Genomic DNA, 27,865 nt, shown 5'->3' on the forward strand with positions numbered 1-27,865 from the left:
ATTCCAATGCATAATATGAATAATTTCAGCACATTATTTGTGGCATTTTAGTAGCAGGTGAACAGCTGACTTTAAAAAGATACTATTTCTGATAAAAATCGTGTAAATCAACCCAAAAGAGGAAAATCCTCATCAGACATTAAATCAGTGTAAAAGAAAACAAATTAGAAATTAGATTAAAAAATTCAAGTGGTAAAACCAGTGGAAGAGTTTAAAAAACATACACCAATCATTATAAAAAGACAGAAAATTTTCCAAAAATATTAGGAAATGCTGGTCTTAATTCAGTTCAAAACTCAAAAGTATCAAAGATAAAGGAAAAAATAAACATTTCAGTGATAATATTACTATGACTAGAATAGTAGATAAACCTATTTAAAAGCACAGATAACAGGAAAAAAAGTAATTCCTTTTACCTAGTATGTAACCACAAAGAGATTTTGGCAAGCAAGGCAGATGGAGCTGTGACTGCAGAACTCATTCTCCTACAGGAGAACTTTAGGGACATTGCTTCCTTTCAAAGTCAGTATATACTGCCTTGCAGAAGAGACAGGAAGACTGCCCATATCAGCTCCCCTACTTAGCTTTCCTCTCCCTTCCTCCTTCCCATTACTCTCTTCCCACTTCCTTATCTCTTTCTCTTCCCTAAACCCCCTTCTTCCTTCCTCTTGCCCTCCCCCGTCCCTCCCTTGTCGTCCCCCTCTGACCCCACCATTCTTTAGGAACAACTACCGAAAAAGGGGATAGCAATCACATTGAAGTCAAATGAATATTGTATTTACTCAAACATTTCCATGCAGCCAAACTTCTAGGGAAACTGTAAAGAATTGATTTCTGGCTTGCTGTTCCCTCCACCCCTGCCTGTGCAACTTTAAACCCTGCCCCTTTCTCTGAGCTTCGTTGGGCAATAGAGTAGAAGTGTATAAAGCCAAGGCTTCTGTCAGTTAGTCTTTGCCTCTGTGTGGGTTTTTCGACTGCTCAGAGCTGACCTGACCTGTGAGGTGAAAAGAAATGGCTCTTTCCAGATCTCACAGGGTGACAATGAATGATGGGAATACCATCCCGGTGCTGGGATTTGGTACTTACGCACCCAGAAGTGTAAGTATAGAGAGCAGGGGGGTTTGTGGGCGCTGGAAGGGGAGATGAAGTGTGTAATCCTAATTCCCTTCCTGTGCTACCCAGTTTGGCGTTAGAGACTCTTTGGGGGGAGAAATACACAATTACGTAGCAAATGCAGGATAGTGAATTTCTGTGTAAACCTGACACTGTGTAAAAGTACCACATCTCGAATTTAGTCACCACTGGTTGAGTATGGAGACCCTGGGGTTTGTAGTTTTTCCCAGACTGAGAAAAGAAAGTTAAGGTGAGATCAGCCCTCCAGGGAGGAAGGTTTTTCACTAAGCCCAGAATTTGAAAAAGTGTTTAGGACTGTACGAGGAGAGGGAGGAGCGTCTGTGGCAGATAGTGTCTGCCATATCTGCCTTTCCCATCTTTGAGATCATGAGAGATGATATTTAAATGGATGAGCAGAGAGATGTGGGGTTGTGTATTATTATACACGATCTCCCCAGGAGGCAGAGGGCTCAAAGAAAAATAGGTCCCGCTGTGTTCTTTGCTGCTGCTTAGTTGTGTTTTTTAAAAAAATTCTGCTAAAGAAGAATTACCAGATTTAATATTAGTTTTAATTATTTCAGTTATACTTATAAATTGTATGTGATAAAATAGAATTATTGCATAAATTAATTTTAACTATACTAATTTTGATATTATTTTTGTCATGTGATTGACTTGGTCGTTAACATTGCCTGGTATTCCTTTGATTGGGGCTTGAGGACGAAATGGGAATCACACTGGAGAGAGGGAGCTTGCTCAGGGCAAGGCAAGGAGCTCTTATTGCTCTGTGGGCATAAGCACAAACCACTTCATAATTACACTTTCAATCACAAAATTATTGTGAACGTGCCCCATCTTTTTTCAATAAACTTTTTTTCAGTTTTGAACCTTCACTTCCATAAGTTTTAAATTTTCTCTTCCTCCCTCCATTTCCCCTTTCCCAAGATAGCATACAATTCAATATAAGCTCTACATATACATTCTTATTAAACATTTTCACATTAGTCATGTTGTATAGAAATATTAGAACATATGGGAGGAACAATGAGAAAGAAAAACCAAAACCAGAAAGAGAACAGATAGTATGCTTCAATGTGCATTCAAATTCTTTCTCTGGATGTATGGGTGACATCTTCCATTATGAATGCTTTGGAGTTGTCTTGGATCCTTGCCTTGCTGCGAAGAGCTAAGTCTATCAAAGTCATTCATTGCACAATGTGACCGTTACTGTGTCCAGTGTTCTCCTGGTTTGCTCAGTTCACTCAATATCAGTTCCTATGAGTCTTTCCAGATTTTTCTGAAGTCTGCCTGTTCATTGTTTCTTGTATGTTCTCACCATCTTTGAAGTAAATCTGTACCACAGATGAGGGCCTCCTTAGAGTAACCAGCAATGCTGTATGGACATCGACTACTTATGGAACCTGTGCAGCAGTGTGGATGTTGGAAGATGGGTGGATGGATTCTCCTGCCTTCCAGGGAATGAGGAGAAGGCAAATTCAGGTGCAGGAAACGCAGGACCAGCATGAGGGCACCTGTATATTGAAGTAGTCTGAACAATGGGGAGAAAAGAGTGCACAGAAAGCAAAGCTTTATTTCGTGCTGCTTGTGTGTGAATATTGCTACTTTGTGAATATTGTAGATAGTAAAGGTAATAGTGGGAGTGGGGTAGTGTGTGTGTGTGTGTGTGTGTGTGTGTGCACACGCGCATGCGGGCATGCCTGCATTTTGCCTAACATCTGAGCACAGATGGTAGCCAGCCAAGAGAAAAAGCTTTCCTCCAGTCCTTCCATCTCTCTGCTTCCACGTAGTGTTCTCCAGAAAGCAGGCAGTTTATTTCTTCCTTCATTCAGGTTGGCAGGGATTTGAAGGAGTTTAGGGTTTGTGGGATAATAGCCCAGCTGAGAAGAGACAAACAGCCACAGCTCTGAACCCTTTCTCTCCCTAGGTGTCACTGTCTCACTGTCAGACATGCTTTGTCTGCCTCTTGGTGAAATGGGGACTTTGGGAAAAGGGGATGGGGGAGTGGGGAAGGAAATTGTGATTATAGGGTACAGCTCTCTACCTAAAATTTTATGAATGTTGAGGTTACATAGTGTGAAGTTCTGGACTTATTGATTGAGTAGCTGGGGAAAGGTACAAGCCCAAGCAGGATTATCCTGACAAAAAACAGAACATGGTATTTGGGCACCTTCGATCTTGGGAATATAAACTGGCATCACTTTAATACTTTCTGGTGTGTTAACTAAGACACTGCCCCTAATTTCAAGAAACCCACAACCTAAAAGAGAAATAAGACACAAATGCAGAAAACTATAAATATATGTTATACGATAACTGAATTAGAGAGTTATACCACAAAGAATTATGAGAAGTTTGAAGTGGAGACTAATAACCAAGTGGGGAGAGGGAAAGATGGAATAAGGGAAGGATTTCTGGACAAAATGATATCAGAACTGAGCTTTGTGATATGGTTTATTTTTAATACTTTTTCCAGAGGCCCTTTATTTCTTATATAACTTCATTGCATTATGACAAATAAGCATATACTGTATATACACAGAACATTTATGCTTTTTTGCCATTGGTTTTGTTCTTAAGAAATGATCAATTTTTTTTCAAAAGAATCACACGCAGCTGAGAAATAGGAACACTCATTTCTATTTCCTTTCAATAAACATCTGTCACATCTAATTTATCTAAGATTCTGTTCATGTTCTTATTTTTTCATATATTTTTTGTTATATTTATCTAGGCCTGAAGGAGTAAATTGAAGTACCTCATTATTATAGCTTTAGGGTTTGTTTCTCCTTGTAATTTCATTTAGTTTTCCTTTGTTTTTATTAGTTATGCCATTGACTACGTGTATATTAAATATGAAGGCAGCTAGGTGGTGCGGTGAATAGAGCACCTGTGCAGGAGTCAGGAGGACCTGAGTTCAAATCTCACCTCAGACACTTGACACTCACTAACTGTGTGGCCTTGGGCAAGTCACTTCACCCAAATTGCCTCATCCTGGGTCATCTCCAGTCATCCTGATGAATATCTGGTCACTGCATTCAGATGACTCTGGAGGAGAAGTGAGGCTGGTGACCTGCACAGCCCTCCCTCACTCAAAACAAAGTCAAGTGCAAGTCATGTCATTATTTCTCTGATGACATGGTCTTCTTTGGCAACAAAGGACAAACAAGGAGGAAGAAAGGATTAAGTATGAAATCAATTATTGTGTTACCTTTCAGCAGAATATAATTTTCTCTTTATTTCTTTATAGTTGTTGCTATTGCCTTGACTAAAATCATCATTATTGCCCTGGCTATTTTGTGTTCAGCTGAGTCATAATAGATTTTTGTTCCAACCTCTTCTTTACCTCTTTGTGAGTTTCAAGTATGTTTTTTGTAAACAATATATTGTTGGATTTTGTTTTCCAAATTCATTTCAACTTCTAGTTTACAGATGAATGCATCCCATTTACATTCACTTTATTCTCTCATTTTCTCTTGTAGAATCATTTATTTCTGTTTGGTCCATTCTGATTTTTAGGGAGTTTGTTTCTAAAGTTTTGTACCTCTTCTCTTAAGCTATTGCTCCTTTCCCCAGTTCTCTTCTCCATAATTCTGATTTCTTTTGTAATACCTTTTTAAAACTCTTATAATTTAAAAAAAATTAGAAATTTTCTTGTGGGCAAGCTTTTTTTCTTGTGGTTTTGATTATAAAAGTTTTCACATTATTCTCTTCTGCTTTGTGCGTTTGTACACTCTGCATTCATAAACGTTTTTTATTGTAATTTTTGATTCATTTTTGTTGGTGAGCCATTAGGAGTTGAGTTCTAGCTTTCCTCTGCTCTGAGGGACCAGATCAGGTTGAGCACCTTTCCTTTACATGGTCCTTTGTCCTAAAGGTCTTTTTCGTCACTATGGATTCCAAAGCTCTCCTTCCTTCTGCTCAGCCTTACTTAATAGCTTTTCCTTTGAGCAGACAGAGAGAAGAAAGAGAAGACTTTTCTTCACTTAGTTATTCCATTCATGCCCTCCTCTGGTGGGAGAAACCTAGATGAAGAGTAATCCTTAAGGAGGAGAGAGGTTACTGTTCTTTGTGCACAGTCTTTTTTCTTCTTCTTTCTATTCTCCCTTAAAAATATGGTAATAGTACTGGTAGTCTGTGGGAAAAGCTGCTGAACCTGGTGCTATATTTCTCTAACCCATAATTTTTTTTCCTGAAAACCATTTTAGGATATGTAACATTCACCCTACCTTGACATTTAGTGTCTCTTGCTGTTCAGTCATGCCTGACTCCATGCCCCATAGCACAACAGGCCTTTCACTATCTCTCAGTTTGTCCAAGTTCATGTTCATTGTTTCCATGACACTGTCTATCCATGTCCTCCTTTGCTGTCCCCTTTTCCTTTTGCCTTTCCTCTTTCCCAACATCAGGTCTTTTCCATTGTGTCCCGTCTTCTCACTTTGTGGCCACAGTATTTAAGTTTCAGCTTCGGTACTGACCTTCCAGTGAATAGCCTGAAATAATTTCTTTAAGTATTGATGGATTTGATATCTCTCATTGCTGTCTAAAGCCCTCTCCAAAGTCTTCTCCAGCACCGCAGTTTGAAAGCATTAATTCTGTGATGCTCAGCTTTCCTTATAGTACAATTCTCACAATATAAATACAGTACACATAAAATATACCTGTCAGAATTCAAAGCACCACTTACAAGCTGCTTCCAATGAGGCAAACTCTAGGAACGGTAAAGAGAATACATAACAACAACATACATACAATAGTACATATACATGTCAAAAAGTACAAAACATTGTATATAATTCAAAAATAAGTTATATTGAGCTAACTAAGTAGCCAGTTACACTGCAATATCATTATTTAGCCTATTTCTTGATTGGGTGGTTCTAACTCTTTTCTGATTCATTTGTCTTTCCACATCTGTACCTAAAGCAGTTGTTGGCAAAATCTCACTCCCAATATTTCTAACTCTATGATTTTGCCCTCTTATCCTTATTAATACGACAGCTGAGGTTATAGGTATAGACTCCCTAACAGTAATTCTGAACTCTCTGTCTTGACTTATTAGGTAAATCTAGAATTTCAGTTTGAGTATATAGCCATGGGTAGTGGCTATCAAGTCAATTTTCTCTTTTTTCCCCAATCCATGATTGGTAGTGATTCTCTGAAGTTCATCTTTTTTTTCATTTTTCCCCTAATGCACTGGATGTTTTCTCTCACACTTTTCTTTGTTGAAAGCTTTTCTCCTCCTTTAGGCCTTTACTGACTTTGCAATGTCAATTAGTGTTGCTCACTTTTCTTGCAAAGTACTCTGCTGTCTTCCAGTAGCTTGGAATTCAATATGCTTTAAACAAAAGATTCTATTAAACTATGGTCTGTGGGAGGAGGAAAGGTATGGAATGTAGCAGCAGATCCCCAAACTAAAATCTGAAGAGTAAAGTCTAAGTCAAAGAATACAGCTGACCCTGGGTCTACCTTTCAAAATGTCTAATTCTTTCTATTGCCTAACAGTGAAATGGCTTAGAATGGCCAAATGGAAAAATAAACAAGCATCAGGATCTAAAGAAATTAAATAACAAATGCAGCTGTGTGTGTGGAAGAACTTGAGTAGCACTTGACCAAGAAAAAGACAAACAAGGGAGAAAGTGAAGCTGAAGAGATAGAGGGAAGGAGAAACTACCGTTAGAAGAACATGTTTAGGGAAGGAGGTTCATTGGGTTAAGGTATCTTTATCCAGGTTGAAATTCTGTCCCTTTGAATCTCTAGGTTCCCAAAAGTGAAACTGTGATGGCCACAAAGGTGGCTATTGAAGTGGGCTTCCGCCATATTGATGGGGCTTTTGCATATGAAAATGAAAAAGAAGTTGGACAGGCAATTCAAGCAAAAATTGCAGATGGTACGGTGACCAGAAAGGACATATTCTGCACAGGCAAGGTATACAAAAAAGTGATTGAGTTTTGTGAGGTTTTTTCATGTTAAAAAAATGTGATTAACTATAAATAGTATCCTATGTGGAACAAAGAGGAATCCTCCCAACCAACGCAATCTAAACAAACCAAATGTGTTTTGCTGCATAAAGGAAAAGAGGAAGGCTAGCTAGTGTTGATGAGAAACAATGGAATTTAACTCTCAGTCATTAAATTTCGAAAGTAGATTGACCATTCAGTTGATAAGCACGATGCACACTTGTATAAGGATATTCCTTAAATAACAGACAGTGTCTTTGTTTTTCAGGAGCTTACTCGCCTATATGGTAAAATATAGATATTTAGTTTCCCCAAATACATAATGAAACAATCACCTCAGGGTCCATGATAGAAATAAGCACTCCCAGGAAAAATGGTTAAGGAACTGTAGTAATCATATTTTCTGAATAAACAGCAATGAGAATATTCTTCTTATTATGACATGTCAAATGTTATTTTTTTAGTATTTAGCAAACTCACTATTTTGAACTGACAGATTCCTAACAGTGCTAATAGTTTAATGTTCAAGACTAAAATCTAAATTATTCCTACCTTTCGTACGGATGTAAGTTTCTTGACTGAACTGTGAGAAGAATGTATGGGGATGATCACTTAATAGATTTTTTTTTAAATTAATGAATGAAAAGTGGAGTTAATTTGGAGGAAATAATATACTTATTGTGGAAATTAGTGTTTGACAAACCTATATGTTTTGCAAATTAGAAATTATTTGTTAAATTCCAGAATAAATGCAAGTGATGAAAATCATAAATATGTAGTTAATCATTGGTCATTCCTTAAAAACACTTTATCATTGGGGAAACAAAGAACAATGCCTTAAAGAGAAGACAAAAAGTTACAAGACTGTAACTTCTTTTTAAGGAAGTTTACATAGAGTTAACTGCTTCTGAACAGGAGTAATATGCCCTCTAATTTGGTGGAAATTCAGCAACATACGATTTAATTACCGTCTCCTGGGTTTAATTTGAAGGTATTCTCATAGTCTTGTTTTGATATCTATATTCAACTAGATTTAGACAAGAAAAGGTTTAAACTACACTTTATGAAATTTATCTTACTCATTCTTATTCTTTTCCTTTGGTTCCCCATGGTGGCTGGTTTCTGGCACTTTGACCTTGAGACTTGCAGAAGATACCAGTCATTACATTAATTTTTGGGGGGCAGGTAATTAAATTGTATTAAAGGTTTATAAAATGTAATACAGAGAAAAGTAAATAATAAGGGATTAAAGTAATAGCAATGTTGATTAGCATTTCCTAAAACCTCCTACCAAGCTGCAGGCATAGAAAGTTGCAAGTCTAGCCTATTGTCTGTTGTGTTGTACTAAATCATCTTTGTGTTCAATCTTAGGAAACAATATAGGGAAAATCAGGCACTTACCCAACAGACAAGGTGAAGGTGAAAGTGTTGTACCTCAATGCCTGCTTGTCTGTCATCTTTTTGACATTTGATTCTGTAGGTACTGTTTCCTTGCATAGGTGGAAGAAAATCTCAGTAGGTTTCCAAAACACAGTTTCAAGAATATCCAAAATTCTAGCATTAACTTGAGTTGGGAGGAGACTTCATTGTTCAGTGGGTCAGGTAGTTTTGGCCCAGGGGTACTCCATGAGTACTTCTTCTCCTCTTTACTTTTCTAGCTCCAGGCTTGTCTAGTACTTCTTTTATAACCCCCTGATTCAGAGATGTCTCCAGACTGGGTGTACATTCACTCAGAACCTCCTTCAACAGGCAGTTCAGGACCCTCCCTCTAGTGGATAAATTTCTTGACTTCCCAAAAGGTCACTTTTGCAATTTACAAAGCAGGTGACATCTCTTTTGAACCTCAGAAGAACTCTTGGAGGCTGATAGCATTTTAAATATTATCCCTCATTTTACAAAGAAAGGAACAGGCACACAGGGATTAAGTGATAAGGAGGAATTTCAGGTGCTTTTTGCAATTTTTCTGTAAGTTGGCCATTCTGGGAACTCAGTCTGCTATCCTATTATTGCCGCAATTTGTCCCTTCTGTTGATATTGATTTGATAAAGAGTATACAATATTACTTTGAGTATTCCTTCAATCCCTTTAGCTTTGGAGCACATGCCACCGCCCAGACTTGGTCAGGCCTGCCCTGGAAGAGACCCTGAAGAACCTTCAGCTTGATTACCTTGACCTTTATATTATACATTCTCCCATCTCTCTTAAAGTAAGTACTAGAACCCCCTCTAGATGTACAAAGACTTTTGGGTCACATGTCTCTGTTTTTTGCCTTAGCATTTTTCAGTTCTGCTTCTGTAAGGATTGGAGAAATGTTTTGCCCTTGCTCAGGCTTTGTCTAGAGGACTACAGATAAGTGTTGACAGGCTTGTGTGTCAGTGTGCTAATATTTAAAGTAGATGCCTACAAGTAGATATTTGCTAAGGATATCTTGATTTAGCCTTAAGAGATGAGACTGGTCATGATGGCAAATGCCCATAGTCCTGTGTCAGGGAATTCTCTTGATTTCTAGGGAGAGTCATACAGTCAGCAGGGCCTAATAATTGTGGGTCAAAGACAGTAGGAAAAAACTTAGAGATTTATTAGAGTACTAAGGAATCTGCTTTTGATAATTGCAAGTTCATATTCCTTTGATTTAGATTTGATTTTTATGACTTTCAGGCTGCTTAGAGTACACAGCCAATCAGTAGTGTTGTATAGCAACTTAGGATAGGAAAAAAAACCATTGCACAGAAAAGTCTTGGGGTATCACTCAAAGGAGAAAAAAGAAGTAATTGCAATGTACGTGGTAGGATTTACTGTTAATGAAAAAAAAAGATGTTCAAGAATGGGGGATAAGCAGAAGAGAATGAAGTTTTACAATTACTCTTTGACCATTGTGAAAGCAGTCCTTGTAGAAAAACCTTCAGTATCACTTATCAAAAACATGAAGAAGCTACAGCAGTAGGATAATCCATCCTCAAGTTCAGACTCTCATTGCATGGTGTTGAGGGACTTTCTAATGTTAGACCACTAGGACATTTGGAGATTTCCACATTTTTAGTCCATCAAGATGTCACATAATATTGGTGTTGCCTATTTTTTCTCCACACCTGGTCCTGGGGAGGCTAAGATTGGTAGATTGCTTGAATTAGAGAGTTCTGAGCAATAGTGCTGCTGCCTACCCATTGTTCAGGTCAAGACCAGCACAGATCTAGTGAGTTCCCCAGATTTCCTTTAGAAGGGACCAATGGCCGTAGGTTAGAAACATAGCAAGATTGTTTAATTAATTTTTTTGATGTAGTCTTACATATAGGCCACATACACATTTGAATTTTATGTTTCCATAAGTTGTGAGGTACTAATTTAAATCTAATCTCTTCCATACTACTATTCAATTTTCTCAGCAGTTCCTGTTAAATAGTGAGTACCTATTCCAGTAACTAGGGTCCTCTTTTTGTTGAATATTTGCACCAGTATGTTGTAAACTTAATCTCTTACACAGTTAAACCTTTGTATTTCTTTTAGTTTCTCAATAATTATTTAAATTATTATTTTGTGTGTTTGATCCAGTCATCTCCGTATGCAATTTCTTAAATGGGGTTATGTTCCAGGGCCAGGCAAGGGCACTTTCTGGGCTTTTGGGTGAAGTTGTTGGCTCTCTTTGGTCTTTGCATGGATTCCTTGGTTCTTTCTTTCCTTCCTTTTTTTTTTTTTTGCTTGAATTGAGATATTTTCTCTTTAATTAATAAATTTTTAGTTTTTAACATTCATTTCCACAAGTTCTGGGTTCCAAATTTTCTCCCCATCTCTCCCCTCCCCACCCCAAGATACCATGTATTCTGATTGTGATTTTCCCCAATCCCACTCCCTTCTATCACACCCCTGACCTCCCTTATCCCCATCTTCACCACCTCCTTTTAGGGCAAGACAGATTTCCATACCCCTCTAACCTCTCATTTCCCAGATGCATGCAAAAACAGTTCTCAACATTTGTTCCAATTGAATTCCAATTTCTCTCCCTTCCTCCTCCCCACCCATCCCCACTGAGAAGGCAAGCAATTCAATATGCGCCATACTTGTGTAGTTATGCAAAAGAGTTCCATAATAGTCATGTTGTGAAATGCTAACCCTCTTTCCCTCCATGCTATCCTGCCCCCGCATTTATTCTATTCTCGCTTTTGACCTTGTTCCTCCCCAAAAGCATTTACTTCTAAGTACTCCCTCCTCCCATTTGCCCTCCCCTCTATCATCAACTCCCACAACCCACTTATCCCCTTCTTCCCTACTTTCCTGTTGTGTAAGATAGATATTCATATCAAATTGAGTGTGCATGTTATTCTCTCCTTAAGTCAAATATGATGAGAGTAAGCTTCACTTTTTTCCCTCTCACCTTTCCTGTTTCCTCCTCCATTGAAAAAGCTTTCTCTTGCCTCTTTTATGAGAGATAATTTGCCCCATTCCATCTCTCCCTTTCTCCTCCCAATATATTCCTATCTCAGCCTTAATTTTATTGATTTTTAGATATCATCCCTTCCTATTCAAGTTACCTTGTACTCTCTGGCTATTTGTATAATCCCTTCAACTACCGAAATACTGAGAAAAGTCTCAGGAGTTTAAAATATCATATTTCCATGTGGAAATGTAAGCAGTTCAACTTAGTAAGTCCCTTGTTATTTCTCTTTCCTGTTTACCTTTTCATGCTTCTCTTGATTCTTGTAATTGAAAGTCATATTTTCTATTCAGCTCTGGTCTTTTCATCAAGAATGCTTGAAAGTCCTCTATTTCATTGAATGACCATTTTTTCCCTTGAAGTATTATACTCAGTTTTGTTGGGTAGGTGATTCTTGGTTTTAATCCTAGTTCCTTTGACTTCTGAAACATCATATTCCAAGCTCTTCCATCCCTTAGGGTAGAAGCAACTAGATCTTGTGTTATATTGATTGTATTTTCACAATATTTGAATTGTTTCTTTCTGCCTGCTTGCAATGTTTTCTCCTTGACCTGGGAACTCTGGAATTTGGTTACAATATTCCTACGAGTTTTTCTTTTTGGATCTCTTTCATGGGGTGATTGGTGGTTTATTACAATATTTATTTTACCCTGTGATTCTAAAATATAATGATAATTTCATGAAAGATGATCATGGCTTTCAGGCAGTCCCATAATTTTTAGAGTATCTCTCTTGGGTGTATTTTCCAGATCACTTGTTTTTTCACTGAGATATTTCAAATTGTCTTCTATTTTTTTGTTCTTTTTTGTTTTTTTGGTAATTTCTTTGTTTCTCATAAAGTAATTAGCTGCCATCTGCTCCATTCTTATTTTTAAATAATTCTTCATTGAGCTTTTGTACCTCCTTTTCCATTTGGCTAATTCTACTTTTTAAAGCATTCGTTTCCTCATTGGCTTTGTGGACCTCTCTTGCAATGTGGGTTACTCTACTTTTAAAGGCATTATTTTCTTCAGCACTTTTTGGGTCTCCTTTAGCAAGCTGTTGACTGGATTTTCATGATTTTCTTGCATCTCTATTTCTTTTCCCAATTTTTCTTACACCCATCTTTTGTGATTTTCAAAATCCTTCTTGAGCTCTTCCATGGCCTGAGACCATTGCATATTTTTTTTTGGAAGCTTTGGATGTAGAAGCCTTGAGTTTTGGGTCTTCCTCTGATGATATTCTTTATTCTTCCTCATCTGAAAAGATAGAAGAAAAATACCTGTTCCCCCCAAAATTAACCTTCTATGATCTTATTTTTTTCCCTACTTTTTGGGCATTTTCCCAGTCAGTTACTCAACTTTTGAGTCTTTTGTCAAGTGGAAGGTATCCTCGAGGGACCTGTAAATTCTCAGTTCCTCCAAGGTGATATGATGAAGGGAGAAGTGTATACTCATCTCCTGGCCTGTGCTCTGGTCTGGGAGAAACCACAAGCTTTTCTGCACGGGATCTGTGCTTAGGGTTCCCTCTCCAGAGCTTCTACCATCTTCACACTGCCAGGGTTTCTCTTCACCCCAGGACTGTCATTCAGAACTGAGATCATATCAGCTGCTTGATTCCCCCAGGGTCTTTAGGCTGAGGGGTTCCAAAAATGGACGCTGTTGGTGCAGTGGCTGCCACTGCCTTGAGGCCCAGGTCGAGATACACTCCCATCTCACCCAGGTGAAAGAGCTTTCTCACTGACTTTGAAGCTATTTTTGGCATTTTTGAGTTGTGAAATCTGGGAACCACAGATAATGCCTGTGATTTCATGACCTGAATCTTGCTCTGGTCCTGTCTGTGCCCTGCAACCAAGGCTGAACTATGCTCCCCTATGAGTCTGGTGCAATAGACCTTTTCTGTCAGCCTCCCAGGCTGTCGTGGTCTGGAAATCTCTTTCATTCTTTTATTTTGTGGCTTTTGCTGCTCTAGAAGTTGTTTAGAGTCATTTCTTTTCCTCAAATTTTAAGGGTTATGGTGGTACAGCTAGAATAGACCTGTCCTACTATTCCACCATCTTGGCTCTGCCATGATTCCTTGGGTTTTTGCACTGACCTCCATCTCTTAGAATTTGGCTTCCCATGTTCTCTGACATTTGTAGAGCTGGGTTTTAAGGCTCATCCATGGCATCACATTTCAGAGTGTTTAGATCCTCTTATCGTTGATCTTGGCTGTTCTGACCTAAGCTCAGTAGCATGTCAGTAATTCTTCCAGCTGTTCCTCCCCAAGGTTTTCAAGGTCTTCACCCTAGAGCTTTCTCATGTGAGTCCTCCATTCTTGCAGAACCTAGACCTAGAACATTGCAGACTACAGATTATGCTCAGGAGGAGGGCAAGGGAGTGCTTTTCTTGTCTGTGGGCTGCTGAATGATTTTGTATAATTCTGCAGTAGAAGATTTTACTTACTATAGTTTCTCAGTAATTTATCATCATTTGTTCTGTGTGACATGAAGTTTAGTTGTGCTAAAGCAAGTATATGGGATCTGGGTTGTCTGACTCTACTTCTGGAGGCTGCCTTCTTTAACATCTTTTGAAATGTAAGGGGCAGGAGCAACTAGGTGGTACAGTGGATAGCGCACAGGCCTTTGAATAAGGAGGACTTCAATTCACATTTCAGCCTGAGTTCAGATTTGGCCTCACATTCTCACCAGATGTGTGACTGATCAAGTCACTTAGCCTCAATTGAGTCTAAAACAAAATGCAAGGGATAAAAGTAATTTGTGAAATGTCAACAAGTCCAAGTAGCCATAAGAGTCAGGATGATGGTCCAGTGCTTACATATTAAAAGGGGAACCTCACTATATCTTTTGGTCAGTGAGGAGGAAAGAAAAATTGTATGGGTCTTTAAAGGAGATACTCTATAGAAAGAGAAGATTGGGGTTGAAAGGATACATGAATCATACTATTATCTGTGCTAGCATAACGAAAAAAGATAAAATAAACAGCAGCCTTACTGAACTGAGGAGGAAGAAGATGAGAGTGCAAGAGGGAAGAAGAATGAATGTGTTGGGGGCGCTGGATTTATTCAACCAAAAAACCCTACAAGTATGGAAGGCAAAGAAATAAAAATGAATGAAAGGTTTAGCAGTTTGGTTCTGGGCCACAGATTACAAAATAGGAATTACTAAAGCTGTCCAATAGTGAATTCTTTAATTTTGGTAAACCCAGAGTCTAGCTCAGGGCCACTAAGCTCTCATAGTTGATTAATCAATGTTTTATGAGTGAGTAACTGAATGAATATACATGACTACAATTTTATAAAAAATTATAGGCTTTTCAAGTTAAAGGACACATTTTTTCTTTTTAAATATCAATATACTACCAAGTTAAAAAGTGTTACTTGCACATACAGAACCATGTGATTAAATTAGGCAGTTTTCCTTAATTCTTCTAGGAAATCTGCTCCTTTATGGGATTTAATTATATGTTTGTTGATATATGTTTTGTGTCAAATTATCAATAAAGTTTTAAATATATCATAAAGCGAAAAGGTTTGATTTACATGATCTCTAAGATTTTTTCCAGGTCTAGGTCTCTGATCCTTTGGATTTGTATAATTATGAGCTATTTTGATTATCTAGGTATTTGATTTCTATTAGTTGATAAGCTCCTATAAGTCCAGAAATTCAACATCATTTCATGTTTTATTTGTGGCATCTGGCACTGTGCCTTATGCAACATACAAAGTAGGTTGAATTGAATAGAATCACTCACTTGCTTGAGAGTCTCCAAACAACAAGTTTTCCTTCTCCAATTACAGCCTGGCAAAGAGATGTATCCAATGGATGAAAATCAGAAACCTATCGGTTACTCTGTAGATTTGCGTGATACTTGGGAGGTAGGTGAATTGTGGAAACAGACAGCAAAAAATTTCCTGTTGCTTTGAGGTGAAGTTATCCCAACTAAAAGTTATTGTAACTGGAGAGGAAGATCCTCAGGTAGCTGGAACTGAATTTTATCAAATGAAAAGATGCAAGACACTTTGTTAAATGGAATACGTACAGGACTAGAAACCTAGACTTCTAATTTTAAGTTGAAAGTGAATTTTATCAAATGAAAGGATGGAAGGAAGCTTGTGAAATGGAATATGTGCATGGCTAGAAACACAAACCTCTAACTTTAGCTCTGACACTGATTTGGGGATGCTGAGTGAGTCATATCAGCTATCATTTGAAGAATGAGGGCAATTGGACTAAAAGATAGTGAAGTCTCTTGACCTTAGTGATATAGGCTATTATTCCATATTAATATAAAATGAATGTCAGTGGGGATTAAATGAGGCTTGACACACTAATCAGAAAATCCAGGGAATTATGTACTTTAAGAATGATGTACTTTAAGATGTTGTTGAAGCACCCTCTGTTTGTAACAATAGGATCTTGGGTCCCTTCAGGTGGGTTATAGGATGGAGGGAAGAGAAGAGGTGCACTCCCAGGGTTTCTTCTGACCTCCCAGAAATTTAGACATCTTGTCATATTCTGATCAAGGGGAAAGAACCCAGGACTCATTGAATGGGAATGGCAAGTGAGAGAGTAATTGGTGTGTTAGAAAATAACAAAAAGTAAAGACAAGAGAACGTAGATAAAAGCTGGGGGTGGGGGATTTCTTTTTCTGGTGATTGTTACTGTTTTTGTTTCTTGGCAGTAGAGATTTTGTCACCCATTTAAGACTGAAAGGCTAATTTGATATTTCGGAATACCTTGCCTTTGGATCCTATGATTTTAAATTTCATTTCTTGAAATTGTCACCTAACTTTCAGATTTTCATACTTTGATTGAAAATGTATATGGGAGTCAGTGTCACATAGATGAAACAGTTAATATTTGCTTTTTAAAACTAGAAATATGCCTGATGAAGAACTGTCTTCTGAACCAGGATAGCAAAGATGTCAGAAGACGAGTACTCAAACCATAGTTTCGTTGCTCACTGTGTTGCACTTGGCAATAATTTCTCTTGATCCTGCTTTCCTTGACGAAAAAAGAAAAGAAAGAGAAGTTTTAACTGAATTGTATCTAAAGTCCCCTCCAGGTTTTAATTCTGTGGTATGACCTCACCTGAGGTTCTTTTTTTCAAATTAGAGGCAAGGAAGTGAAAAAACCAAGGCTAGGTGATAATGGGGGATTCTACTCAACATGTTCTCCAAGGTTCCATAGTGGTTCACAGTCCTTCTCTACTCAGGCCATGGAGAAATGTAAGGATGCGGGCCTTGTGAAATCCATTGGAGTGTCCAACTTCAACCGCAGGCAATTGGAGATGATCCTGAACAAAACTGGGCTGAAATATAAACCTGTCTGCAATCAGGTAAAACAATTCTTTTTCTAGTGCAGCTTCTGTCCTATCCTTGCTTTTCCTGACAAATGAATGGAGGGACAATAACTCCCTATAATTCTTATCTTCATCATAATCCTACATCAGATTTTTTGTTCTTGAAAGTATTTCTTCCTACTCACATTTTCCTAGTTTTTAATAAATAAAATTTATTTCTTTAATCCTTTCAAATGGAAAATTTTTCAGATATGCAAGGTTTCGTCTAATAAAATCCATATGGTGTTTTGAGTCTATTTTTATTAAATAGTTGATTCTATTCACAACTGCTCAGATAACTAATACCTGAAAGCTCTGTTTCTTTCAACATATTTAAAGTTTTTCATTAAATGAAAGTTCTTTTCCTACTTTTTTCAGGTGTCAAACTATCCATCAGTGGCATTATCTGAATCTTACATCCTTTATCAATTGATTTTAGTCTTTTCCTTTATTCAAAACTACTTTTTCTGCCCCTTTCAGAAGTAATGGCTGTACACGGAAAGGGCCTTAAGCAGACATATATTGCACTAGCATTCTGTGATTTGAGGTGTGTTTGGGGTATTTCTCAAGTCCTTCAGTTGTTAAAATGTTTAATATTGTTCTTTCTGGCTTCATACAGCTTATTTTTCTAAGGTAAAATTTCAGTATCTGTTGTACTGCAGGTGGAATGTCATCCTTACCTGAATCAGAGCAAATTGTTGGAGTTCTGCAAGTCCAAAGATATCATATTGGTAGCACACAGTGCTTTGGGAACCCAGAGAGATCCTCAATGGTGAGAAAGGGGGTCTGTAATTGATTCCTTAATCACTAATTACATTGATTACTTAAATTTTTGTATGCTTACAAATTGTGCAACATTGAGTAGTCGAAAGAGCATTGATTGTGGGGTTATAGTTAACTGGATTTGACTCCCATTTGACTTCTAGCACTTTACTAGTTGCATGATCTTGAAGAAATAATTTAACCTTTCTAAGTCCTATTTCACTGTATGTAAAGAGAAGCTATAACTTTAACCCCATCTCCCTCTTATATTATTATGAGGTCCAAATGATACATTTATGGAAATACTTTCAAAAATATAAAAATGCTGAAGGGTGATTACTACCTACATAGCATTGAGCTCTTCACCATTTCCCTGAGCACAGATCTCAAAATCTTTGTTTTCCCTTGTAGGGTAGATGAAAAAGCTCCCGTTCTCCTAGAAGAACCAGTCTTGGGAGCCATTGCCAAGAAGCACAATCGATCCCCAGCCCAGATTGCTCTCCGATACCAGATTCAACGAGGGGTGGTAGTCTTGGCAGGGAGCCGCAGTGAAAAGGAGATCAAGGAGAACTTTGGGGTAAAGAGGCATGGGCAGAGTTGGTTTATGCAGCTGCACAAATACTGGTGTTGGTGAATGGAATATTGGAGAAAATGATGAAAAATATAGAAGTCTGAAAACTGGTTATTAGGGAGATGATTCCTGAAGAGTCTAGTGGCCTTCAGGGATTCAATCTGGTGGATAGAAGTGAGACTTCACCCACATTCTCTGCTATTCTCAAAAGATCTCCAAGAAACAATTTGTTCACTTCAATTTTCTGAGGAGACAGTGTATGTGACAAAAATATCACACACACTTTGCAATATCTGGTTTGTATTTATTCACGTTATATCATGCATATATATGTAATATAAAGAAAAATATAAATTAGAAAAATGCATAGTAGTAAGGTAGGCAGAGCATTAGCAGTTAAGGGGATCAGGAGGAAATTCATATAGAAGTTGGTACTTGAGATAAACCAAAGGAAAAAAGCGATTCTGTGAGGTAGAGGTGAAGAGAGAATGCCTTTCCCAGTACAAAGGGAAGAAGATAGGAGATGCAGTATTCTGTGTGAGCAACCAAGAGAAAGATAGATTGGGGCCAGATTGTGGAAAAGTTTATATTTTATCCTCAAGGTGATAAAGATTTTACTGAATAAGGAAATGATACAGTGAGACCTGCACTTAAGGTTAATGAATTTATAAGCAATGAGGATAATGGACTGAACTGGGAAGTGAGTTGAAGGAAAGTGATCAATAATCCAGGTGATAAATGATGATGGTAGCCATCTGAGCAGACAGACGAGATGAGATGTCAGATGTTGAGGCAGAAACAACAAGATTTGCAACTGAATATATTTGTGGAGTGAGAGAAAAAGAGGAATTGAGGAGAACACCAAGATAATTAACATGAGAGACGGGAAAATTTGTAGTTCTTTATACAGAAATTGGGAAATTTGGATTCCATATTATTTTTTGGGAAAATGAAAATAATTTCTTTTTTGAAATTTTTTTAAATTTGAGATGTGTCAGATATTTAATTTGAAATGTCTTTTCAGGAGATCTGATAAAAGTAGGCTCTGTTCTTCCTTCCCACTCTTTTATCATTCTCCTCACCCTTCTGGCTGCCTGAGAGGACAGACATCACATCCAGAATTTCTTTGTATTTTAAAATTGTTAACTTTTCTTTTTTAATTAGTACTTCAGCTGAAGCATAATGGATTCTGTTCCAGCCCCTTCCCTTTACTGTGTGTCTGTTCTTCAGATGTGTTTCTTGTAGACCACATATTGTAGGATTCTTGTTTTTAATCAACTTTGGTGTTTGCTTCCATTTTATGGGTGAGTATAGTCCATTCACATTTACAGTTATGGTTACTGTGTGTTTTCTTCCATCTTATTTTCCCCTGTTGATTCTTCTCATTATTTTTACCCTGCCGTTCCTCACCAGTGTTTTGCTGGCCACTATTAACCTCCATCTGTTATCCCTTCTATCAGTTTCCCTGCTTGTCTTATCCCTCTCTCCTTCTACTTCACAGTATGGTAACACAGATTTCTATATCCATCTCAGTTTGTATGTTTTTCTTTCTCTAAACCTCTTTCATGTGAAATAGTTTCCCATTCTACCTCTCTTTTCCTCTTCTCCCAGTGCAATCCTCTTTTCTGTCTCTTTTTTTAATGTCATCTCATCAAAATTTGTATTTCAAATTTTCTCCCCATCTTTCCCCTGCCCCCACCCTAGGATATTATGTATTCTGATTACCCTTTTCTCCATTCAGCCCTCCCTTCTATCACCCCCATCCCCTTCCCTTCTATTTTCCTATAAGATGAGATAAATTTCTATACCCCATTTCCTATGTATCCCTATGTAACCCTCTCCCTCTGTACTTTCCTTCTAGTAGTGATACCCTTCTTAAAAATTACACATATCATCTTCCCATGTAGGGATGTAAACAGTTTACCACTGTTGAATCCCTTATGGTTTTTTTTCCTCTTTCCCCTTTTCCTTTTTGTGCCTCTCTTCTCTCCTATATTTGAAAGTCACATTTTCTGTTCAGCTCTGGTCTTTTTATCAGGAATGCTTGAAAGCTCACTTCTTCACTAAATATCCATTTTTCTCCTTGAGGGTTACATATTCAGTTTTGCTAGGTAGATGATTTTTGGTTGTGATACTAGTTCTTTACCTTTTGGAATATCACATTCCAAGCCCTTCAGTCCTTTAATGTGGAAGCTGCTAAATCCTGTATAATCCTGACTTGGCTCCACAGTATTTCAGTTGTTTCTTTCTGGCTTCTTGAGGTACCATCTGCTTGATCTAGGAGTTGTGGAGTTTAGCTATAATATTCCTGGGAGTCTTCCTTTGTGGACCTGTTTCAGGATGTGATAGATGGATTCTTTTAATTTGATTTTACTTTCTGGTTCTAGGATATCAGGGCAGTTTTCCTTGATAATTTCTTGCAATATGATGTCCCAAATCTCTGTCTCTGATGGTAGTTGAAATTGTTTTCAATTTTCTCCCTTTTATCTATTTTCCAGGTTAGTTTTTTTCATTTGAGACATTTCACATTTTCTTCTATTTTTTCATTTTTTTTGATGAATTGTTGATATCTCATCGAGTCATTAGCTTCCCTTGACCCATAATAATTTCTCAGCAATTGTCTCCTTCAGTTAGCTGGTGTACCTCCTTTTTCATTTGGCTAACCATTTTTAAAATTTATTTTTTATTTTTAAAATAAATTTTTTTATTTTCAATTTTCAAGATTCACTTCCAGAAAAATTTATATTTCAAATTTTCTCCCCATCTTTCCCCTGCCCCCACCCTAGGATATTATGTATTCTGATTACCCTTTCCTCCAATCAGCCCTCCCTTCTGTCACCCCCATCCCCTTCCCTTCTATTTTCCTATAAGGTGAGATAGATTTCTATATCCCATTTCCTATGTATCTCATTTTCTAATTGCATTTAAAAATAATTTTTAGCATTCATTTTTAAAGCTTTGAGTTGCCCATTCTCTCCCTTCCCCCACCCCTCCATCATTGAGAAGATAAGCAATTCAGTGTAGGTTATGCATGTACAGTGATGCAAAACATTTCCATAACAGTCATATTGTGAAAGACTAACTACATTTCCCTCTATCTTGTTCTGCTATCCATTTATTCTATTCTCTCCTTTGACCTGTCCTTCTCCCAAAGTTTGCTTCTAATTACCCCTTCCCCCAATCTGTTGTCCTTTTTCTTATTCCCCCTTTTTTATCTCCTTCCCCCTTGCTTTCCTATAGTGTGAGATAAACTTCCATTCCCAATTGAATGTGTTTGTTATTCCGTCCTGGAGCCAAATGCAATGAAAAGTAGGCTCACTTATTCCCTGTCACATTCCCCCTCTTCCCCTCCATTGTAAAAGCTCTTTTTTGCCTCTTTTGTGTGAGATGATTTACTTCATTTTACCTCTCCTTTTCTCTTTCTCGTGGTACATTCCTCTCAAGCTTTAATTTCATTTTTAGATATCACACCTTCATCCTGTGCACTCCCCCCTATATACATACATACATATACATACACATATACATGTATTATATATATATGTGTGTGTGTGTGTGTGTGTGTGTATGTGTATGTCTGTGTATCTGTGTGTGTGTATGTGTGCATATATGTATCTATCTATTCCCTCTAACTATCCTAATACTGAGAAAGATTTCATGAATTCCTAATGTCATCTTTCTATGTAGGAACGGAAACAATTCACCTTTAACAAGTGTTTTATGGTTTCTCTTTCCTGTTTCCCTTTTCATACTTCTCTTGGTTCTTATATTTGAAAGTCAAATTTTCTATTCAGCTCTAGTCTTTGAGACAATACTTGGAAGTCCTCTGTTTCATTGAAGTTCCATTTTTTCCCCTTAAGTATTATACTCAGTTTTTCTGGGTAGGTGATTCTTGGTTTTAATGCCATCTTCTTTGACCTCTAGATTATCATATTCCAAGCTCTCTGGTACCATAGTGTAGAAGCTGCTAAATCTTGTGTAATCCTGATTGTTTCTACAATATTTGAATTGTTTCTTTCTGAGTACTTCTAATATTTTCTCCTTGACATGGGAAGTCTGAAATTTGGCTACAGTATTCCTAGGAATTTTCCTTTTGGGATTTCTTTCATGAGGTAATTGGTGGATTCTTTCTGTTTCTACTTTACCCTCTCGTTCTAGAATATTAGGGCAATTTTCCTTGATAAATTCTTGAAGGATGATGTCTAGGCTGTTTTTTTGATCATGAATTTTGGATAGTCCAATCCTTTTTTAAATTATCTGTCCTGGATCCATTTTTCAGGCCTTTGGTTTTTCTAATGAGATACTTGACATTGTCTTCTATTTTTCATCCTTCTGGTTCTGTTTTATAATTTCCTAGTTTAACATTACCTAATTTTCATATATAATCTTAATTTTGATAGAGAACTTTTTTATTTGAACAGAACTTTATCATATTTGACTTAACAATAGACATACACATTTAAATTGTTTCTACATGAAGTTTATGTTTGTATTTTAATTTAAAATAAGAATAAAGTGAAAATGCTTGCTCCCATAGTGTGATGGAAAATGGTGGGAGAATTTTAGAAGCTATCTTGTTTGAAGATGCAAGTTCATTTAAAATTTTTAGCCACTCAACCAATTGTGAAAAATAAACAGAGAAGACAGAAAAAATGAACTTTTCTACTGGTTAATAAGAAACATTGTATGAAATGATAAACATATGTATCTGTGTTGTAATTGTATATATTGCTTCATTTTAAAACAATTTTTATAGCTACATTAATCTTTTCAGGAGAGAATTTCTTCAGATACAACTTCATTCTTTCCTACCACCATATTGGCTACACCCTCAAAGAAACTCTACTGAAATACTGAGAAGTGTTGCTGACCAGTTCATTTAAATTGAATAATATTGTCATAAGTGGAGGTTATAGTTAAATCAGGAAGCTGCCTTGATATTGCAATGAGAGACAATACAAGTTTTGTTTCTCCTGAATGCTTGGGATAGTCAACGATAGTTTTAAGATGGCTTGTAAGTGATCATGGATTTCAAACAGCCTGACATTTATTTGCACTGCAGGAATGCAAATGCAAAAAGAATGCATCTTGATCATGTGATTATATCACTGATGAGATCGAATTATATGATAACAGAGGAGAAAGAAAGAACTCTGTGATGTACAGAATGCAAATGAGAGTATGACCATGCATATGATCACCTATTAGAAATACGTTTTCACTTAAGCTTTTCACTCCTGTGGCCATGGCTATTTGGAAAAAATTTGTTGACAAGTGGGGAAACTTCAAGAACATGTTGCACAAAGTCAGAAGTGATCAGTTTGCTGTAGTAGATACGTAGAAATCGTTGTGTGTTTGATCGTTTTGAAATTTTTTCAGAAACAAACCTATATGGCTTCAAACATACATATGATTGTTATCTCGGGGGAAAATACATTTCCAACAAATTTTGTGCAATTATTTGCTATATAAAGCAGGATTAAAATTTTTAAATGTTGAATGAATAGGATGAATATACTGAATCCCTAAGGCATTCATGAATAAACAAATGGAAAGTTCTAGATTAAGGAGAATTCTGCAACTCTAAAAGGTGGAGTTAGGAAAGGGTGGCTCCCCCCACAAGAAGACTGGAGCTCTCAGGTGGGATTAGTTAGTTTTCACCTACCTAAACACCTCCAACTCCAGAACAGATTTACAAAATTCCCATCATTCAGCTTGCCTGTTTTATTCCGAGGTGCTATAAACAGACCCTACTTATAACAATCTCTCTTCTCTGGCAGGTGTTTGAGTTTCAGTTGACTCCAGAAGACATTAAAGTCATTGATGGCCTTAACAGAAACTTTCGCTACTACACCCTCAATGAGTGAGTTTTTGCTCTTAGCATCTTTCTATCTCAGATTTCTGTGACTGCAGGGAGAATGGGGCAGCACTTTAGAGGAGGGATTCCTTTTTCAAGTCCTTCACAGAGAAGTTAAATATTTACAAGGTACAATGTTTTACAATATTCATCAGATCTTCTCTTCCATTTATTTGAAGCAGCACTCTGGACTTCTCCCTTGTACTTATTCTGGGTCAGGTATAAAAAAAGTCATTTTAGTAACTGAGGCTCAAGTGTAAAATTGCAATAAGATATTTGAAACAAGTCATTTGTCTGCCCTCAAACATGGCTGTTCTATGTGGTCCTCCTATCTCTATTTTGGCAGTTTAATAGAAAAAAATATTTTTTCCACACATGGATTTTATTATGGTTTTGGTGCACAACAGGTCATTTTCTTCCACTTTCAGTAATGAAACTTAGCCCATACAAACAGAGCAGTACCTTATGTCAGAAAGTTAGGTTCTTATTATATCTCTGATGCTTACTAACTATGAGGCAAAAACAAAAAATCCCTTATTGTCTCTGAATCTCAGTTTCTTAGAAAATCTGGGAAAAGAAGGGTTTGGATTAGATAATCTTTGAGGAGTCCAAATTAGGCTTGAAGGGTACTCTAGGGCCTAGATTCTGTGAAGAGGAGCGCTATAGCACCACTCTGTAATGTAACTGTGAAAGTGTATAATCACAGGCATTCAAGAATAGATGAAGAAAACTTAGTGTGACTTCCTCCAAACTCATTTCCTTTAAGGATTCTTGTACTCTATAATTCCTTAAGAAGTGAGGTTCAGAGAAGCCCAACTTCTGTTTCCATGACTGCTTTAATTCTCGTTAGGTGACTGGTCCCATATTAGCCTAGGGATATTTGGAAATTATGTAAACATAGTTATTAAAGTAAGCATGGTACATATCTTTCTCTATTTTAACTTTGAAACCTTGTTTTTTGTATCTGAGACTGAACTCATTATCTTTCCTCCATATATTGCCCACATCCAAACTTCTCCTATTACTCTCAAGGGCACAGCTCTCACCCAACCCCAAGGCTTAGACCCTAGGTATCATCCTTGACTCCTCACTATCTCTCACCCCACACCTTCTCACATTCACTATGTTGTCAAAGCCTGTCGATTTCACCTTTGTAACATCTTTTGAATATTCTGTCTTCTCTCCTCTGATACTGCCACTTCTGTGGTGCAGACCCTCTTCACCTCATACCTGAACCATTGCAATAGGTTTTGGACGAGTGTATTTGCCTTAAGTCCTCCTCCTTTCCCATCCATTCTCCATTAAGCCACCTAACAAAGGTCACCTAACAAATCCTCATGGCTTCCTATCATCTCCAGAAGGAAATATAAATTTCTCTGTTTGACATTTAGAGGTCTTCATAACGTCCCCCTCCACCTTTCCAGTCTTTTCCCACATTACCCCTTGCCATGTACTCTTCAATCTGGTGACAATGGCCTCCTTGCCTTTTTTCAAAGAAGGTATCTTCCCCCGCACACCTCACCTCCTCAATTCATGACTTTCTTCATGTGCCATCTAGAATTCTACCTTCTCCAGAAAGCCTTTCCCAATCCTTCTTAATTCTAATGCCTTTTCTGTTTGGATTGTTTCATCCATGTAGTTTGTTTTACACATTTGTTTAATTGTAGTCTTCCCCCATTAGATTCGATGCTCTTCAAGGGTACAGAGTATACTTTGCTTTTCTTTGTATCCCCATTGATTAGCACAGTGCCTCACATATGGAGGCATAGAAAACACTTACTGACTGACTGACTTGCTGCATAGTGGAATATTTACTATGCTATTGATTGTCCTTGGAATATCTCCTTTTTTCTGGTTCTATTAAAAAAAATCATAATTTAATGGGGTTCATAGTACAGCCTGGCTAATGTCCACCACAATGCTTTTCCTCCTCTAAATTCCCTTCATGATATGGGAACAAAGTCAGCTTTATTGATTGTTGATTGATGTGGATGAAGGTATGCCATGGTGTAGGGAGGCAGTGTGATGATTAACATGGGAAAATAACTGAATTTCAAGTCTTAAATTTAAGCTTTGATTGCTTTCTCTGCCAATTTCTGCCAGTTTGACTCAGGAGGAGCTCACTTCTCCTCTCTTGGCTTCAGTTTCCTAAATCAGACCCTTCCAAATACCCCTTGTTATAGGGTCCTTCTTAATGATAACAATTGTCATTTTCATAGTGATTTATGGCTGCAAAGTCCTTTGTACCCCATAGTCTCAGATGAACCTTGAAATAACCCTGTAAAATAGAAAGACCAGAAAATGTTGTTCTCCATTTTAATGATGAAGAAATTGAGCTTCTGAGACATTATAGTAATTTGCCCATAGTCATACTGCCCACTATTGAAGAGTCAGAACACAAGTTACAATTTTTCTGTTTCCAGAGCCAGGATGTATTATGTTTACTGTTCAGTTGATTCAGTCACACCTGACCCTTTGTGGCCACATTTGGGGTTTTCTTGGCAAAGATACTTGAATGTTTTGCCATTTTTTTCTCCTGGTCCATTATATCACCCATTTATTTACCTTGTATCTCAGAAATATTTTCTTGTTTAAGGAAACTGAGCAAAGCCTGCTTGAACCCAAGGCAAGAGGGATCAAGAGCTAAGTCTTTACTCAGTATTTAGATGCCTGGGTCAATGAAAACAATCCACCACAAAGACTGTATTTTTTTATCTGGGTATTTGAGGAGATTGAGTGTGGGAGGAGGTAGGTTGTTGGAGTTGTTGTGTTGCAGAGATTCCTTTAAGGCATAAGACTTGAACATGTCTGTTTGTCCCTTTTTAGATTCCAGGAATTTCCCAACTATCCGTATAATGATGAATATTAATGAAGTTCTGACTCAGAAGATTTGTGTCCCTGAGGCAGTGAAGTTTCTCTTAAAGAAATAGTTTACATTCTGTTGATTTTTATGGAAATTAAATCCATTATTATGGGTAAACCATACAATATCACAAAGCCCACACCAAGGCATATGTTAAAGGCAGTTGTTCTATTATAAACTTTGCCTTTCTTGCCTGCAGTAAGACAGACATAATGGTTCACATTTATGTAGCATTTCAAAGTTTACCAGGTCCTTTTCATGCAGTAATGCAAGTATTATCCATTTTTCCCAAGAAAGGTAGCCTTTGCTTAAAGAGGATGTGTCAGAGGTGGTATCGAGCTCACAGTTTTCCTCTTTTCTCAGTTTATAATTATTCTAAGTACTTTAACATATATATTTATATGCCCTCCAGCATCCTAAGTGCCCAGTTCCTTAATGAGATTCTATCATGGATGACTTCACTTCACCATCTATATAGTTGTGCACTTAGGAATGGCAGTCCCCAACAGTTCTCTATGATTTAATCCCAGTTACTTTTACGTCCTGCACTAATACAGTAATTTCTGTAACTCTGCTGTGCAGAAGAAAGTCAATCATATATATGTATATATATATATGAGCAGAAATTAGTCATTAGAAATTAAGAAAACAATTACATTCTGTGGTTACACATGCAATGAATATATCAGAGTTCACTCAAAGCCCAGAAGAACACTGACCTATGTAAACCTTGCAGCTGACAAATATCCATATCTGAGGTAACCCATGAGACAAAAATAAATCTTTGAATCCGTGATCTGTCTGCAATAAAGAAGATGTAACTTCAATGCTTATTACTCTAGGTGCAATTTAATGTTTATAATCAATGCTCAAATAATCTACCAAAATTCTATTGTATGAAAAATATGTTGTTTTAAATCTGTCAGACAAAAAGTATTGTGTGTAAAATAAACTTGTAAGCCTAACAATAA

At 37.2% G+C, this 27,865-nt stretch overlaps 1 protein-coding gene across 2 annotated transcripts; it reads left to right on the top strand.

Annotated features, from left to right (window-relative positions):
* Positions 1 to 902: 902 nt before the first annotated feature.
* On the top strand, positions 903 to 27,865 carry LOC140533866 (prostaglandin-E(2) 9-reductase-like). Of its 2 annotated transcripts, XM_072654198.1 has the most exons (9): positions 903 to 1,098; positions 6,892 to 7,059; positions 9,181 to 9,297; positions 15,298 to 15,375; positions 16,716 to 16,838; positions 17,504 to 17,613; positions 18,015 to 18,180; positions 23,955 to 24,037; positions 26,858 to 27,865. In XM_072654198.1, exons 1-9 carry the CDS (start codon positions 1,012 to 1,014, stop codon positions 26,898 to 26,900), a joined length of 975 nt encoding a protein of 324 aa, XP_072510299.1. In that variant the 5' UTR covers positions 903 to 1,011; the 3' UTR covers positions 26,901 to 27,865. The 2 variants fall into 2 exon arrangements, with proteins under 2 accessions (XP_072510299.1, XP_072510300.1); XM_072654199.1 differs by lacking the exon at positions 15,298 to 15,375.

This window comes from Notamacropus eugenii, chromosome 3, assembly GCF_028372415.1.
Source record: "Notamacropus eugenii isolate mMacEug1 chromosome 3, mMacEug1.pri_v2, whole genome shotgun sequence".
Lineage (NCBI taxonomy): Eukaryota > Metazoa > Chordata > Mammalia > Diprotodontia > Macropodidae > Notamacropus > Notamacropus eugenii.

Coding starts and splice junctions, on each gene's coding strand:
- LOC140533866 (XM_072654198.1), top strand. CDS start 1,012: ATGGCTCTTTCCAGATCTCACAGGGTGACAATGAATGATGGGAATACC. Junction 1,099..6,891: donor GTACTTACGCACCCAGAAGT/GTAAGTATAGAG, acceptor TTGAATCTCTAG/GTTCCCAAAAGTGAAACTGT. Junction 9,298..15,297: donor ATTCTCCCATCTCTCTTAAA/GTAAGTACTAGA, acceptor CTCCAATTACAG/CCTGGCAAAGAGATGTATCC.